Source organism: Dendrobium catenatum, unplaced genomic scaffold (genome assembly GCF_001605985.2).
Source record: "Dendrobium catenatum unplaced genomic scaffold, ASM160598v2 fragScaff_scaffold_1575, whole genome shotgun sequence".
NCBI lineage: Eukaryota > Viridiplantae > Streptophyta > Magnoliopsida > Asparagales > Orchidaceae > Dendrobium > Dendrobium catenatum.
The window spans coordinates 274023-286042 of NW_021320037.1; the positions used below are offsets into that span (position 1 = coordinate 274023).

The following is a 12020-nucleotide window of genomic DNA, read 5'->3' on the forward strand; positions in this document are numbered from 1 at the left end:
AATTCCATTTATATAACTCCTCCAAATATGATGTGAACTTGATGCACCCATATTTAATTGGATTCAAGTGGGCTACTTATTGAGGACCATTTATTTTATTTACTAATAAAATGTTGAAATGAAATTAATGTAGAATGTCTCACTAGCTTGTTTAGCTAAATTAAAATCAAATTCAAAATTACTTCATTTTCTTCTTCACATTGTTAATTCATAATATAATATTTTATGAAGTTAGAGGTTCTGTGTTAAAATCAAATTTGAGAGATATATATATTTTTTAATTTAAGATTCATTTGGGTGTCCAAATAATTTTTTTTAAAAAATTTAACGTGAGTATTATTAACTTGGATAATAGATTTTATGTAGAAATCAAATTCTAGTAGAGTATTATTCATTTGGGTGTCCAAAAATTGAGTTTTGTAAAACAGCTTTTTAGTATATAATTTTTGAACTATAAATTTTTTTACTAGAAAGTAGCTTTAGAAAACAGCGAAAAAGTCATATTCGGCTTCGTTTGGGATGACTTTTTTATTACTTCTTAAAGCGACTTTTCTGTAAAAAAAAATTAATTTGAAAAATAACTTTCTTAAACTCAATTTTTGTTTAAATTCCACTAAATATTTCTTATCAAATTTTTAATATGATATGCATTTTTTTTATAAGAAGAAAAGTGAAAATACGAGTCACGTCACCATTCTCGTGACTTCTTCTCTACACACAGCCCTCCACTCCCAATATGTCTCGAGTCTCTTTATTCTCAACCTCCTCTTTGGCCCGTTTGGGACAACTTTGTTACTGCTTTATAAAGTAACTTTTTAATATAAAATTTCTAATTTTATCAATAAATTTTTATACTAGAAATCTGCTTTAAAAACTAGTAAAAAAAATTGTCTCAAATGAAACCTTAGTGTTGCATAGACCTCAATCTAATGTCACACCCCATCACCACTTAGTCCTCTTTAGCATCTCGACGCTAGGCCATTTATGTGTCATTGTTGGAGTGAAAAATTAGATTCGTATTGAATTGGTGTGAACTGGTTTGAAAATTGTCGTACGAGTACTGGTTTAATTGAACCAGTAGGGTCAGAAAATTTGTATATAATTATATCATATTAGTAATCACAGCCCGATAGAATTCTTCGGGCTTCAGCCCTACCCGAAAGCTATTGGCTAATTGGGCTTGAGATCGTGTATGTTCTAACCCATATCTCTGGCGCTCTCTCCGGCAAAGCTGAGAGGAGAGAGACTTCCCCTTCCTTCCCAATTTCCGAACTCCTAAACCCTACGCGCTCCCCATTATCGCCATCGCCAGTGCGGTGGGAAACAGCGGATGGGCGCTCTCTCGTCCTTCACCAAATGGAATCCAGAGGACGATCTCCTCCTCAAGAACGCGGTGGAGGTGATTCATTTCCCATGCGTATCTTTTGATTTGTTTGGATAACCGCGCTCGAGAACCTCTCGATTCATTTCTTCTGTATTGCATATGCTTGAGGAATCAGAGCTTTTCATTTCATAATCTGTTTGGTAGATTTTAGAATTATGTTGGTTGCGGCTTCAGGTAGTTTGGTTATAGCTGTTTTAGGTTTTCCCTCTGTAGACTGATGGTTGCTCATCGGTAAGATGGAAAGATACAAAACTAACCTGTCTATGCGCAATGTTAATTACTTGTTATTGGATTACTAGTGTTCCCAATGTTTCTATATAACCTGTCTGTCCAAAATTTGTAGTAATTAAATTAAAAATTTTTGCTGATTTAATGTGTTTTGATTTCACATTTATTCTTTAGATTGATTCAATCATTATATTATCATTTTGATTTTAATTCTCATATTTACTCTTTGTATTTGAATAAAATAGGTTGTTAGCTTTTTTATTGGTTTGTGATTTGTGAATACTAAGTTCCCTAACGTGATTTCTATATAAATCACATAATCTTAATTCCTTTAAGATATGCTAACCTTGAATCATATTGCGTCAAATTGGCATCGGAGTTTTAGGTTGTGTCAACATGTCACTTAGAGGTAGAATTAATATCAGTGTAACCTAAATTGTCATGATATGGATGTGATATTGGCAATTTTACTAAATAAATTAGTTGAATTGTTGAATAAACAAAATCAATCAAGTAATGACATTACTTTTGGTTGAAGCAAGAAATGATACATTAGAAACTAATCAAGTTGCTGGATGTGAACTTGAAATAAATTCCAATCATAATAATAAACCTATTTATCTGAATTTTAATTTTTAAAGGAGATAAGGGAATCATGTTAATATATAATTTTAAGGTATTTAATAATGATGCTTATCAAAATCATAGATGTTGTAATTTGATGTAAATGATGACATAACAAGAGCAGTTAAAGTTGAAATGTTACCTATGATGGTCAAATTAATCCTAAAGTGTTTACTGACTGATTATTGGATTTGGATTAGTTCTTTAAATGAAAAACTATCTTTTCAAAGGTAAGTAGAATTTGCAATAATGAAATTAACTGGATCAAATAAAATTTATTGGATGAGCATTGAAAGATAAAGAAAAAGGTTAGGAAGAGAACTACCACATAGGCTGCATTGAAAGAATTTTCAAAAGAAATTATTATCCTAACAATGCAAAGGTTAGAGTTCCTAGCAATTGTGTTGGCAGCATTGTGGTTGTTCAATGTTATATATTTATCCTATTTGGAATCTAGATATCCTTGAGAAGGATGGTGTAGTTTTTTCCTTATTTACTATTTTTATTAATACATGGTATTATTATTATTTGAGTTGTGTCAACATGTCACTTGTGGTAGTTGTTGTATTATTTTTTTATTAATTCATGTTCATTTGTTTTGTGACGCATGGCAATGGCCCTATAAAATATGATGATTTGTTAATAAGAGCCGTTAGACATTTTTTTTTGTTTTAATGTATGCGGGATCTTCATGGTATCCTTGAAATAGGCCGGTGCATCATTGGAGTCATTGGCTAAAGGTGCCGTCCAATTTTCACAACGGTTCACTATTAGAGAACTTGAAGAGCGGTGGCATTCACTTCTCTATGACTTGAATACATCAACTGAGGCATCAACTCGTATCATAGAGATTGAGATTGGCGTGTCGGTCTACAATCCTTCCAAACTTGGCCGTGCATGCAATTCCAAAGCAAAGGATGCCTCATATGGGGGAAAGAAAGGAGAAACTTTGCAGTGCCACTACCACACAATGCGAAAGAAAGCTCGAATTGAACCACATAAATCTATCAAATTTGGTTTCCTCATGTCATCAGGCTCACATGCTGCTATTGACAATGATAGCAGTTTGCATGATCATTTTAAGTTGCCGAATGAGTTTGCTCACAGTAAGTTTCATGTACATGCACCTTTCTCTGACAACTATGGGCATACAGAAACAAGTTATCGCTGTGGCCAGCATATTTATCCTAAAATGGTTGAGGTTGAGTCCACTGCTCCTGCAAGTAACCTTGCATTCCATGGAGGGGTGGTTGGCTCGGGTGGGACCAAACTTCCTGTTGGAATATCGGGCACAGATTGCTTATATGGGCATGGGGAAAATATTTCTTCCACTTCAATAGATGAAGCTGGATTTAATGATGCTGGCGAGAACTTTGAACCTAACCTCACAGTAAAAGATTTTCCTCATGCACTTGATAGAAATCATTGCTCATCACAGACATCTAATATTCCGGGATCTACTTCTACATTTCATCAGCTTGGGTATTCCTCTCCTTCACTTGGTCTTCCGATTTGGAAAACTGATGTTTCTACTCCGACTCTTCAAATGGATGGGCAGTTTGAGGAAAAAGGCCAAGGAGGGGTGACCATGCAATGTATCAATAAAATAGATGATCAAGCATGTGATAATGTTACTCCTAAGGGCAAGCTAAATAATGGAACATCTACTGCTGCATTAAATGATTCAGCAATTTTGTTGGAAGCCAACTTTACCGACTTTCCTGACCCTTGCATGAGCTTTGCTGATGATGATGATCTACTTCTGATTGATGTGGATGAGGATGATATTGGAGATGGGTCCTGCTTGAATGGTCTTGGCTCTATTTTCTTAAGTTCTCCTACTTCTGCTCACATGGATAACTTGCCCATCCCTGGCGAATCTAAACCATCAGATGCTTTTTGTATTCCTTTTTGTAGTGATGCTGACAGTTCTGTGGAACATCAAACTATTCATGAACAGACCCATATTGACAACTTTGATCTTCATAGCTCTGTTGTTCCAGTAGCATGTGTTTTGCCCTCATCTTCAGGAACATCTCTTAGTGCAGAACCTGTAGAAAAGTTAATGATCTGTGTATTGAACACAGAGGACCAGGACATTCCATGCAATGATAGCGTTAACTTTCCTGCGAAGTCGTTTCAAGCATTTCCTACTACTAATATGAGGCAAGATATTTCATCCACTGTGGCTCATCACGGGAAGGCAACTTCAGGAGATTGTACATCGGCTAAAGAAGGGAAGACAACATGTGTACAGCCTAATGTGACCAATTTCAAGGCAGGACACTCATTGCTGCATTCAACTGTTGATTGCAGGCTTGAAAGTGTGCCATCTGACAGGGATTTGATATGTGGAGCATCCACAGTTTCAAATAAAAATATGGATGATCCAAGTTTGATACCAGCTATTACTTCACGGTCTGCGCCAGATCTTTCTCTGAAGCAAGAAGCTACTGTAGGTTTGCAAAACATTGAATATGATATTTTTTAAAATATTTATTTATTTATTTCTCTCAAATAAACAATTCAATTCTCAAATTATACTCTTTCTTTGATGTGAAAAGGAATTAAATAGTGAAGTTGCTTGTATTCCATCACACCACGAGTTGGTTTCGTCAGAGTTGGGTTGTGTAGATCCGTTGCCATCAATTTCAGACCAGGAGGAGGTCTTTGAGAATGAAGAAGAAGAAGAAGATGTTGATGATGTACCTAACTTTTCTGATGTAGAGGCCATGGTAAAATGTTTACCTTTTTTCAGTAACGTGGCATTTACTTTCTTCTTTAATTATTCTGTTTAGCCTTGGGAAGATTTCTATCCAGTTATTGACACCATTGCTTTTTTCCTAACACGTGTAGATACTTGGCATGGATTTGGGTTCTTACGACCAGGAATCATGTCTCTTTACCAAGGAAGGTAATCCTCAATTCTACTTCAAAAATATATCTTATCTGTTCTTTTGATGAAAAACTATTGTAGTATCTTTTTGTGTTGTTTAGACCGAATTCATGCGATCTTGGTTTTTTTTATGTTTAATTGTATTACAATTTTGATATCTGTTTTTTCTTGCTTTTCATTGTGGAAATTCTTGTTTAACGTCTCAAGAAAATGGGGAGGAAATAGAAAAAAAAAACTACTATTTGCTGTTTGTAATATCCTGAGCACATCCAAGTCAACATTTTATAAGTTCAGTTATATTTTTGTTATTAAAGAAAGCAAAATTTTGCTAAGCATGGGCTCAGAATAAAGCTTGAACACCAGTTTGAAACTAGAAGAATTGCTTTGTTCAATCATGCAATACAGATTCATGACATAAGAAATCTCCAATTATCGTGCTACTAGAAGTACATAACATTTCCATCCACAAACAGTTTTTTGAGTATTTGGTTATGATGTTTAACCTAAACATTTTAAAAAGGCTTTAATTAACTAAAAATTTCTTTATTTTTTTAAAAAAATTATTTCATTTTATTAATTTGTTCTCTATTAATATTATTGTTGTAACAACTAACAAGTTCTGTTATTTGGATGATAAAATTTTTAAGTGAGGGAGTGAACAATTTGCCATCTAATTTGTATCCATGTGCAAATATATTTATCTGTGTTAAGTAATTATGCCATATGAATTCTATGATTTATGCTCAATAATTTTTTCTTTTTTAGTATCAAAATACCAGTGCGTGGACACCAAGAAGACCATTATTAGGTTGGAACAAGGTGCACGTTCTTATATGAATAGAGCCATTTCATCTCATGGTGCTTTTGCAATCTTTTATGGCCGCAATTTGAAGTACTTCATCAGAAATCCTGAGGTAATTATGGAATCATGATATTTAGCTGCACAATATTAACATGTTGTGTACTTTTACGCATACTTCTTCATTAAAATCTAATTAGAAATGTCTATATTTGCTTGAGATGCCCTTTACGTTTATATTTTTAGCTCTGATCTATTTGCAATATATCTTATGGAGTTACATTAACGGAATGGGTGTATGTTTGTGGACGGACAAGGCTATTAAAACATACAACGAAGAAAAAGTTGGCATAAAAGACCATTCTTCTTTGGAATATCCAAAGCTTCTTAAATTAAAAATATGCATGTAGCCTCGACTCTTGTAAAGTCTTAACTCTTAAGCATGCTTGATTGGAGTTGATCATCTTCTACTTTTGTTATAACATACAAATATTTAAGAGATCATAAGTGAGGATCAGAATTATATACATTTGAACCAATAACATGGAAATTAATAGAAAAACTGCTTGAAGAAACTATTAAAACCAGAAGGCATTACATGTGGTTTCTTTTCTACATAAAGTTTCAAATAATTTATCTTTGAATGACATGGAAGCTACAACAACATCAAGCTTTTATCCCACTATGCAGGGTCGACTACATAAATCATTTTTCTCCATTGTGTCCTATTAAGAATCAAATTTTCATTTAAATATGATAAAAAGATGTCATTTTTAATACTTTCTAATCAAATTTTTTGGGTCTACCTCTTCCTTTCTTAACATAGGCTGAGCCTATTACATCTACTATTCAAACTGGGCCATCAGTAGGTCGACATTTTGTGACCAACCATCTAAGATGACTCTCTTTAATCTTATATGCCACTGGAGCTACTCCAACCATTTCACGTATATACTCGTTTCATATTTTGTTTATATGTGTAAAGTCACTCATCCACCTGAGCATCCACATCTTGCAACACTTAACTTAATTGTATGTTTCTCTTTTAATGATCAACATTATATGTGATAAAGTATTGTAGGTTTCACCACCATCTTATAAAAATTTTCCTTAAGTTTGAGTTGTACTTTTCTATCACAGCATAGACCAGATGCATTCCTCCACTTCAACAATCTAACTTGAATTCTACTAATAATATTCCCATCTATTTCACCATCGCTTTGAACTATAAACTTGAGATATCTAAAAAACATGCACTCTTTTTAATGAATTAATCACCTCATGTCAAAATCCCCTCATTAGATCTCTTACTACTAAAATTACACTTCATGTGATCGGTTTTATATCTACTCAAATGAAAACCTTTAGAATCTAAGGTTGGCCTCCTTAATTCAAGTTTTCCTTCGTCTCTCTTTTGTTTTATCAATAAGAAGAATATTATCATAAAAAAAGCATACACCAGGGTGCATCCTCTTGCAAATAGCTAGTAAAAATATCCATGAATAAAGCAAAAAGATATGGGCTTAAAGATGATCCTTGATGTAATCCAATTGAAATGGGAAAATACTTGGTCAAACTATCTTGTATTTGAAGTTTTGAACACAAGTAATAACTCCTATATACATATGCTTAAGGACTTGAATATAAGCATTTTTAACTCCATTTTTTTAAACCTCTCCATAGAACTTCTTTTGGAACTTTATCATATGTTTTCTCTAAATCAATAATATCATATGTAGATCATCCTTACTTTCTCTATACTTCTCCATCAAATCTCTCAACAAATCTTTAGTAAACCTATTTGGCATTAATTCAAGCTGATTTTGAGAAACATTAATCTGAGTTGTAATGTATGCTTAATTGCTATCTCCCATAATTTTAATGTATGATGCATTAACTTAATTCCTTTATAATTTACACACTCTTGTGTGTCACGTTTATTCTTAAAAATAGGAACCAATATACTCTTCCACTCATTTGATATTTTTTTAGTCTTCAAATTCTTTGATTTCCTAAACATTTTCACACATCTATTGAAATGTGTCAAAGAATTCTTGAGATGCAAGACTTCTAACCTTCTCCATATATCGATAGCTATTCTTTCACTCACTACTTGGAAAACATCATCTCCAAGACTTGGTAGAATTCCAGTACGAATTTTTTTCAACATCTCTCAATGCAATCGTTCTTCTACTTTTATGATTGTTTCCTCTGATAGAGTCACAATTAAGCCTTAGTATAGAAGTGCCTTCATCTTCTGTCTCTAAAGGTTGCAATCATTGAGACAGGTGAATTTTTTAATCTCAATCTTGGCCATCAACATTTTCTTCAATGTAGAACTTCATCGACATTAACTTTTAGCATGGCACAATGGAGAAAAAGAATTTATGTAGCCAACCCCACATAGTAGGATAAAGGCTTGATGTTGTTGTTGTTGGAAAACTTCTTTCCTTTCCTCTTCTTGATCTAGCTTTGATACTACTTGTATGAAGAAAAATTGCTTATAGTTTGATAAACACGCAAGAATTAGATTAAGAAGAAGATTCACTTTCTTAGTTCTTCAACTCCTTAATGTTTAGAGATGTTTCTAGTTATTCTGGATTAGTCATAAAGTCTAAAATTCTTTGTTTGCTTGCGAGAATCTGCTACGATGCTTCCTTTTAGCTCTCAATTTCACCGCAATAAGGCCTACAACAGTTATCTTTTCCCTTTTATTATCTGCGCTAGAGATAGAATTCCATCTCTATTAGGAGTTAAACCTTCATTCCACGGTTACAACACTTCAAACTTCTGGCTTCAGAATAGCAACCTTCCATGAATGGGAACATCCTGAATCTAATAGGCTTCAGTGCTTCCATTTTCCTTGGATGAGAACCTCTTGGATCTGTTAGTTCTTGGACGGAACTTGAAAGCCAACGCAAGCAAAACTGGGAAAAACTAAGAGGGGAGGAAGAGGAGAAATAGTTCTTTAGGAACTAGAGAATGAATTATAATTTAATTTAATGCGAGAGTCGGGCAACTATTTATAACCACACCCTATGATATTTTTGTAAACTGAAACTTATACAATTAAGTGTCCAATACAGAACAAATAAAAAATAGCTATATAAATCAACTAAGTAAATTAATGAACCAATACGGCAGCCTCTTGATATAGAGATTGTTTCTTGAGTTGCCTGCCATCAAGAAATGACTTGTAACAACAAAAATTGAATTTAATGAAGTTAATAATCCAAATTGAATTTAAGGTCAACAATTCTCTCAAATTTCCCTCAAATGTACTGATTTTAATTTCAAAAATAAAATGCATGAAAATGAAATAATGATATTCTAAATCATACTGTTTGTCGACATGCAACCTAATGACTCCCAATTGTATTTGTAATTGACTTCCAAACTTTCAGGTGTTGCTTGGAAGGGAAACAGAAGAGATAAAAGTTGACATCGACCTGGGAAAGGAAGGCCGTGCTAATAAGATATCCAGAAAACAGGTACATATTATAAATTCTCGAATCTTTGTTGATAAGCAATAATTAGTGATAATTCTGGGTTACTGGTTTTCATTTGAAAATTATGAAGATTTTGCTTAAAATTTTTGTATATTGAATGAAGTCTTTATGGTTCTGTATTCTACCTGTTTTATATAATTAATGAGGAAGTTATTATCTTTTTTTTTTGTCCTCAAATGCCTTGCGTTCTCGTGCCCCTTCTTTACTAAAATTGACATGCAAAATACATTTATATTTTCTTCATTGAAATTAGCTCCACTTCTCTGTTCTATAATTCGATATTTCTTTGTCTTAGATCATGATCTCATGTTCTCAAGTCCTACATTTCTTAGGCAAGATCCTACATTTCTTATCTTAGTGATTGTGGAAGTGTCTAAAAAAATTGTGGAATGGCTTAGATTTTGAAATGGGCTTGGGGAAGAGTTACGTCAAAAGGAGTAGTTAAAGAAGAGATATACAGTTTAAAACCTCCTTTATTGAAGGATTGGTCAATGGAGAGTTATAACCACACTTTCTTAAGCTCTATAATCCCTCTTTATTAATCTTGAAAAATTTTCAATCTTTTCATGTCATTGAAATCTATTTTAAAGAAGAGCATGAAGCATGTGGGTCATTCTGCTTTTTTCTTATAGGTACAAAATCTAATGTGCTATAAAGATATATCTTTTAAAGACTTCACATTTGTGTTTGAAGCTGCTTCTGCATATATCCTGTTAAGACCTCTTTGATCATTTTGCTTTATTCTTACAGGCACAAAATCTAAAGTGCTATAAAGATATACCATCTTTTAAAGACTCCACATTTTTTTTCGGAGCCGCTTCTTCATGTTTCCTGTTAAGACTTGGTTGGCATTGGCTGTAATATATGTAATTGTTTGATTACACTTGTGTTGCATAGGCAATTATTAAGATGGATGAAGATGGATATTTTCATCTCAGAAACATTGGCAAAAGCTCAATTTTTGTTAACAGTAAGGAAGTTCCAGTGAGGAAGCGTATTAACTTGTGCTCATATGCCTTGATTGAGGTGAGTAATAGTTATTATATCTTATTTTAGTTGTTCATTGAAATGATTGACATTTGGTTTTTCATTGCTGCATGCAATTTCATCTTTTTTCGTTCAAGTATCAGATACTGAAGTAAATGTTTCTTCAGCTATCATATTGATTTATTCACCCTTAAAAACAGAGCAAATCTTTCCTTGTTTTCAAAAATAATATTTTTGATTTTGCTAATTTGACTACCTATAAAAGGTGCGAACTTCTCCCAAGTTGTCATGCACAAAGTTGTTAATGCTAGGGGTGTCAATATTTGACACGGTCCGAAAACCGGACTCGAATCCGACATGAAAATTTTAGGTTAGGGTCAAACCGGATCCGAAACGAGTCGGGTTCGGGTTCAACAATTCGACCTATTTCAAAAATTGGGTTGGGTTTAGGTTAACCCTTTGACCCGTTTTTCCCATTTTTGACCCAGAAACCTGAGATTGACATGTTTTAGACCCGAAAAGCAGAGAATGACCCATTTTTTTACCTGAAAACTAGCAAATAATCCAAGTGATGCTTGAATTTCTCAAACATTGATAATGCTGAGAGATATATGCGTGAGCTTGGATTTTTCATAAATCTGAAAAGCGGAGGCAGGCATTTAAGGCTTCATTTGGGACGGTTTTCTTATTGTTTCTTAAAACAGCTTTCTAGTACAAAATTTTTAATTTTTATACTTAAAAGCTACTTTAAGAAGCTGTAAAAAAGCCATTCCAAACGAAGCCTAGGACGACTTTCTTACTGCTTCTCTAAACAGCTTTCTAGCACAAAAATTTAAATCTTTGTACTAGAAAGTCGCTTTAATAAGCAGTACGAAAGCCATACCAAATGAAGCCTAAGTCTTCTAAATAAGAGGTTAAGGGAGGATATTGGTAATTGGTTTTCGTCTAACAATTTGCATATATTCTGCTTGCAGATCAAAGGCATGAGATTCATATTTGAGGTGAATGAACTTGCCGTGAGGCGTCGCGTCGCTTCCTTAAGACAGAGTACTCATGGACCTAAATCAGAATTTGATTTCGTGTACAATTGAGAAAATTTTCCTGGATCTGTTCTTTGAGGGTAATTATCTAACAGTTTTTTAGGTTATTTTGAGGCTATATTTACATGCGAATCTTACATAATGTAGTTGGCCTATATTTAGGCAAAAAAAACATGGCTTAGAAATATAGTCTATTTCAATCTTTTTAGCTCTACCATATTATCCTTCCAGTTGATTCTATAACAAGCCTTTTTTATTCATACTTGTTACTTTTTTTTAGAGGGAATGTTATTTTATCTAGGGGTGTCAATTCGGGTCAGCGGGTCGGGTTCGGGTCGAACCCGGAATTGACCCGGCATTGTTCGGGTCAACCCGAACCTGACCCGACACGAATGACCCGAAGTTGACCGAAAAAATCGGGTCAATATTCGATTTTCGGGTCAAAATTGGGTCAATCTCGGATTTTCGGGTCAAATATGAGTTTTCGTGTCACTTTCGGGTCAATTTCGGGTTGCTGGGTCAACACGAACCCGACCCGATTTTTAAAACGGGT

The 12020-nt window shown here is 33.8% G+C and overlaps 1 protein-coding gene across 1 annotated transcript; it reads left to right on the forward strand.

Annotated features, from left to right (window-relative positions):
- Positions 1-1372: 1372 nt before the first annotated feature.
- Positions 1373-11697, forward strand: LOC110116465 (the record flags this gene model as incomplete). Its single annotated transcript, XM_020850030.2, is given in 8 exon segments — positions 1373-1399; positions 2946-4691; positions 4801-4971; positions 5093-5150; positions 5898-6046; positions 9336-9422; positions 10338-10466; positions 11402-11697. Coding segments are annotated over 8 exon segments (2484 nt in total), but the record flags the coding sequence as incomplete, so codon positions are not given.
- Between the last annotated feature and the right edge of the window lie 323 nt (positions 11698-12020).